The sequence below is a fragment of the Austrofundulus limnaeus genome, unplaced genomic scaffold (genome assembly GCF_001266775.1).
Source record: "Austrofundulus limnaeus strain Quisiro unplaced genomic scaffold, Austrofundulus_limnaeus-1.0 Scaffold64, whole genome shotgun sequence".
Classification (NCBI taxonomy): Eukaryota; Metazoa; Chordata; class Actinopteri; order Cyprinodontiformes; family Rivulidae; genus Austrofundulus; species Austrofundulus limnaeus.
In genome coordinates this window covers 1,082,795-1,088,819 of record NW_013952466.1, presented here as the reverse complement: position 1 = coordinate 1,088,819, position 6,025 = coordinate 1,082,795, and the positions used below count along the sequence as shown (strand labels likewise).

The following is a 6,025-nucleotide window of genomic DNA, read 5'->3' as shown; positions in this document are numbered from 1 at the left end:
ATCATTGTGTGGCACTAAAGTTGACGAAACTGGACGAAAATAAATCAGCAATAACTTCAAGGAAGAAGATTTTGCAGCAATTTAACAATGCTACTGATAATGTGATATTTTTTCAGTGTTGTATGCAGAGAGAATTAAAGGAAAAGCCAAACGTTAACATCCGTGGACACTTCTTCAATTTGCCCCAATAGATGTGATCACTCCTTCAGAGTTCAGTGCTACCTCTGTAAGCCTTATCTTCTGCCATCAGTCATCATGGGAGATAATGATGGTCACAATAGCACTGATTGATTAAAGAAGTGGAGGAAGGAAGGGAGGGGACGATGATGAGTAGAAAGAAGGCAAAACGTGGAGCTGACCTCTCTCTCCTGTTGTCACACAGATAAGAGTCGTGATGGAGATCCTCAGCGTGACCTTTTAACTGAAGTGTTTACAAAAACTACAGAAAACATATTTATTATTGTTGGACATGTAGTTTTCAAGGTTTATGTTTGAATTTTAGGTTTTAACTCATTTTCAATCCAGTTCATTTACATTTAGTTGATACATTTAACACAAAAATAAGTAAATTAGTGTGTTGCAGCAATGCTTGTTGGCAATAATTAAACGGGGCACTGAATGGCAGCACCTGGGAGTACCAGAAGCTCAAACCAAGAGTCAATATAGTGGTATTAATTTATATTTTCAGATCTTCCAAGGTGCCAATTATGGAACTCTCTGTGCATTGTTGCCCAAATCAAATTCTGGAAGTGRTCATTWARCTWGATCTGTTACAAAAGGACAACTGATATTGCCAACTTTTAAAAACTGTTACGGCCAGAGGTCTTTCTTCTATGTTTATACTAAAGCATGGAATGACATTCCTCAAAACAAAAAGTCCATTTCAAAACTACAGCCCTTTAAGAAGAATCTTGTCTGCTATCTGCTGGACACATTTTGTTGCGCTCATATTTAGACGTCCGATTTTGCAAATGCTGCCTTCCTGAAATTTGGTATGCTTGTTTGTCTTTGTGTCTATGGTGTATAATGATGTGATTGTGATGCTGTAATTCTGAGTGTTTTATGTGCTGCAGAACAGGAACCTGCTGTAAAACAGCAATTATGCTGAGTCAGGCTTGATTTTTAATAATCTTTTCCTGTTGAATCAATAAATCAAATCAAATCAATAACATAAGCTGTTTGGAAATAACAGAGGAGATTTGGCAAAATTTTCATGTACCACATCAGCTCTGCTGCACACTGGGTGTTTGGCAGAATCTCCAATAAAAATTGGCTTTTTATCAAGTTCTGGTGTCTGGGACAATCAGGGGTTAAAAGATTTAGGTTCTGGACATGGTTTTGTTTTTCGATGCTTACCTAGGCATGGTTTACCTCTTTTAAGTAAGCTTGCTGGAAGCAAGAAAGACAAAAAAGGACAGGAAAGTGGAAAGGAAATAAAGAGAAGGATGGGAAAGACAAGGAAAAATAAATGTATGGGAGGAAACGAGAAAAAAGAATGGTCAGAAAATTGGAAGGAAATAAAATAAGTAAAAAAAGGGGTAACACTTTCTTTTACGGTACCCTTATTACCATGTAATTACAAAGTAAAAAAATTAATTAAATGTAATTACTTCCTTTTTACCATGTAATTACGTGGTAGTTATGGTACAAAAGAAAAACTACTGTTAGTAAAACTACCTTTACTGGGTAACTACAATCAAATTACTATTCAGTAGTAACTCAACACTATATTTATAACCAAAAGAATGCAAAAAAATTTTGGGGTTAGTGGATAATTGCAATAAAATCTAAATTTTAAACTGTCCAAATTACCTACTACTTATTTAGGTGTTACATAGTGAATTGTAATACATTACCAGGTAAGTGCTACATTACTGCAGACAATTAATTACATAGTAAAATTGTACCCTATTTACCACGTAATTACATAGTAATAAGGCAGTAATTACATTTAATTACATTACCTTGTAATTACATGGTAATAAGACTGTACATCCTACAAATGCATGTTCCTTACAAATGTGGCACCTTTTAAAATGGAAATTAACAGACTTTCCAAGGATATTTTGCTGAGAAGCTTTGTTACAACATAAAATGATTTATCAAACACAAATTTCTTTACGTTTTGTGCTAAGTATATATATTTTTAATTAGTGAAGTCATGGTTTTCAGATACTGTTTGTCTGCTGTAGATTTTTTTTTCAGTTCTCACTTCCCTCACCATTTTCTTAAAGACTGTCGTGGTCAGGACCTGCACTGAGAAGTAAAAGCAAAATCTTTGAAAGACCTTCAGAAACCTAGAGCTGCTTAAACAATATTAAAAGGAAGATCATGTCTTGGAAGCGAAGTATAAAGAAATTAGAATTGGTCTTAAACTGTATTATTATACTATTGATTCTGTAGTATTCTTTTGAAAAATTGACATACTTGTTCTGTTCATGTCCAAAATACCGTGTTTGTTTTATCATTATACAATACCTCAAAATGTTCCATCATTTCCCTGCATTCAGCCTCCTGTCCACCACTGACACGCATCACCACAGCAAAGTCATCTGAGTATTTCTGCAGAAGACAGGACTCTGAGCTGCACAGGAAGTTTGAGGTGTAAACGGTGGAAAGAAACCATAAGTCACCTGCAGGGTCCTGTCTTTTTCTTTGTAAGCGATTTGCAAGAGTGCGGTTATTCGCTGACGCCAAAAGGTTAAAGGCAGCTCATGTCTGTGTGTGTTGGGAGGGATTGTATATCTGCTACCAAAATATTTCAAAAGCGACACAAGAATGCGGCTGTAAGTCTGTCAGTTTTACAGACATTAAGCTAAAATTTGATGTGGTAGTAATTGAGAGTCATTAGCATCTGCTTTGCTCTGAGTGAGAAATTAGAAGTGGACACCCATTCAAAAAAAACACCGCCTAAAGCAGTATTTTATATCTTCAAGGAGTTGTCTTACCGGTTTTCGTCAACAGGGGGCGGTGTAAGGATTTGAGTTGACGTCACTGCGTCCAATGCGCCTCTCTTCTTCGGTGCTTCTTTGACTGTGTGTAATGCGGGGCGTCTCGTACCGCTGACAAAATCTCCAGTGTTTAAAGTTCATGATTTACAGAGTTGTTTCCAAACTACTGCTGCATTCACTGAGTAAACGTTGTGTGTTACGACACTCCCGAAGACTAACCTCCACAATGGCTTTTCAGTACCCACAGGCTTACCGTGACGAGGCAGTTGTAAGTGAATGGGGCATGCTAACTAGCCTAGCGTGCTATATTTAGCCGGTAGCCTCATTAAGCGTTTTCATTCATTGCCGTGAGCGTTTGCTTTGTTAGCATGCTAGTTAGCTTAAATGTCTGTGTGGGAAAACAAACCCCAAAGAGCAGCCGTGACTTCAGCTTTCCCCGGTTTTAACATTCATGAATTCACGTTTACCGATTGTGAAACTAACCCACTGCTTTAGCCTCTCTTACGGTTCATAATTTAATTTCAATTTATGTCGCCTGTCAGGTGGATGACTATCACGGTGTCAAAGTACCGGATCCTTACAGCTGGTTGGAGGATCCTGACAGTGAAAAGACTCAGGTAAAACTATACCACTGGCTTTATTAGCCTTACACTCATAATCAGCAGTCATTTTATTTCAAGGGGGTGATGCTTTAATAGTTTATGTGTCACAAACTAAGTTGTAGTTCAGGCTAAAAAATGTGTGGCAAGTGGTGGTTTCATAAAGTTGTGTTAGGATTGACAAGTCTTAAACTTAAAGGTCTGTTCTTGCGTTATAATGCAAATATAAGGGATGTGGATAAATTTTTAATCCTACACCAATATTAAATCTTGACAGCGGATTCCAAAAGAATATTTCAAACCATACAAAAAAAAATCATGTGATTATCTCAAGTTTGAGGGAAGTTATTGATGTTTGTTTAGGTGAAATCAGCTCATGCACTGCAAAAACTGTCCACCAAACCAAGTTTTAAAATCTTATATCAGCCAAAAAGTCTTTTTGATCTTGTTTTGAGACTGATTTACTAAACAAGAACTGATTGTGTAAGAATAATAATCTTGTTTTCAGAATGTGTAAGATTATTTGTCTTGTTATTCTGAAAATTTGACTCAAATTAAGTCAAATTTCTGCCAGTGAAGAAAATTTTACTTGGTAAGATTCTTGAAATAAGAAAAAAATGAGTCAAATCAAGTATTTTGATTATCTTACCAAGTAAAATTTTCTTACTCCACTGGCAGAATTTTGACTTAATTTGAGTCAAATTTTCAGACTAACAAGACAAATAATCTTACACATTCTGAAAACAAGATTATTATTCTTAAATCAGTTCTTGTTTAGTAAATCAGTCTCAAAACAAGATCAAAAAGACTTTTTGGCTGATATAAGRTTTTAAAACTTGGTAAGATGGACAGTTTTTGCCGTGTGTTTTCTTGCTGCAGCTCACAGCAGAACCAATTGAGACCATTTCACCTTGTTTTCTATTTTTGCTCATAACTTCCTCAGTGTTCAAGGTATCACCATGAAATTTTAGGAAAAGATTCACATTCTGATTTTTGTAGGAAGCATCTTGTATCCTAAAAAACTAATAAAACTTAATAACAGCCAATGCAAATGTAGCAGAAAAGGTATTAAATAATATTACAAGGCAAACTGCAGCATCAAATCAACTTAATGTGTCTTAGAAAGTAAGGAAATTAAAACTATGTAAAAACCTTGTGGACATCTGTTTTGTAAACAAAGCTCCTCAACCAATGACGGCGTATTAAATGTGTCAAGTGACGAAAACGAGCATCAAAACACTTTGCAACAAGCGCTGTTCTGGATTGAAAAAAACATACTTCGACGTTTCAAATCATGATCAAATTTGGAACAAGGGCAGATAAAATAATGTTCTTCATGGCAGCTTATCTCTTTAAGGGTCACTAGAAAAACTCGGGTGATTTACTTTGATCCTATTTTCAAAAAATTGCCTCTTCAAAACGCATCAACAAAAATTAAAAACTGGAAGACGAGGCTGTAGCTAACTACCTGACAGCAGCGCAGTTTGTTGAAATTCGTAGAAATAACGAAGCAGGAGGAAATTACAAATGCAGCGAGCAGCCTTGCAAATTCTGGTCACAGCAGTTTGGGAAGAAAATGGCAGCAGCTGCTGACGAAATGTCAACATCCCTACACATATTGTGCATTCAGATGTAAAATYAGCAGATGTTCAATGTAAAACTTCAAAAAGCCTAAAGGAATATTGTTCAGGACCGTTAAAAACCTTAGAAAATGTCTGGATACGGAGATGTTATTGCTGTGATGTTCAGAAATGTTGTGTGTTCTCCCGCCAGGCTTTTGTCAACGCTCAGAACCAGCTGACGTTGCCGTTTTTAGAACAGTGCGAGGTGCGAGATCTCTTCAAGGAGCGGATGACTGAGCTGTATGACTATCCCAAGTATAGCTGTCCTTTTAAGAGGGGAAGCAGGTGAGGAACGCTCAGACGAACATAATTTATCAGGTTAGGGCAGTGATGGTTTGTGCGACGCTTCAAGCTGTCGCTGCACACGTTTTCACGATTTCTGTGGACCTTTTCCCCTCGTTTCTTTCCATGTTTATAGGTACTTTCACTTCTACAACACGGGCCTCCAGAACCAGAGTGTGATGTATGTGCAGGAGAGTCTAGATGCTGAGCCTACCGTCTTCTTAGACCCAAACACATTTTCTGATGATGGGACTGTTGCCCTTCGAGGTACTAATGTAAAACTTTATTTGTGTTTTATTACCTAATTWATTTAGCTAATTATTTAGTTTATTATATACCACATTTTATTTTATATACACAGTGGGTAAAATAAGTATTGAACATGTCAACATTTTTCTCAGTAAATATATTACTAGAGGTGCTAATGACATGAAATATTCACCAGATGTTGGTAACAACCCAAGTGATCCATACATACAAAGAAATCAAACCATAAATGTCCAGAAATGAAGTTATTTGTAATAATGTGGAATGGCACAACCATTTTTTCAACCATGAACAACCATTAGAT

General features: G+C 36.5%; 1 protein-coding gene across 1 annotated transcript in view; it reads left to right on the top strand.

The window, feature by feature from the left end:
* The first annotated feature begins 3,010 nt into the window (after positions 1 to 3,010).
* The window catches only part of prep (prolyl endopeptidase), a 15,746-nt gene continuing 12,731 nt past the window's right edge, over positions 3,011 to 6,025 (top strand). The window contains exons 1-4 of the mRNA XM_014009976.1: positions 3,011 to 3,219; positions 3,494 to 3,568; positions 5,324 to 5,457; positions 5,591 to 5,721. Coding sequence (XP_013865430.1) covers positions 3,091 to 3,219; positions 3,494 to 3,568; positions 5,324 to 5,457; positions 5,591 to 5,721 — 469 coding nt within the window. The 5' untranslated portion in view covers positions 3,011 to 3,090. The remainder of the gene's footprint in view (positions 3,220 to 3,493; positions 3,569 to 5,323; positions 5,458 to 5,590; positions 5,722 to 6,025) is intronic.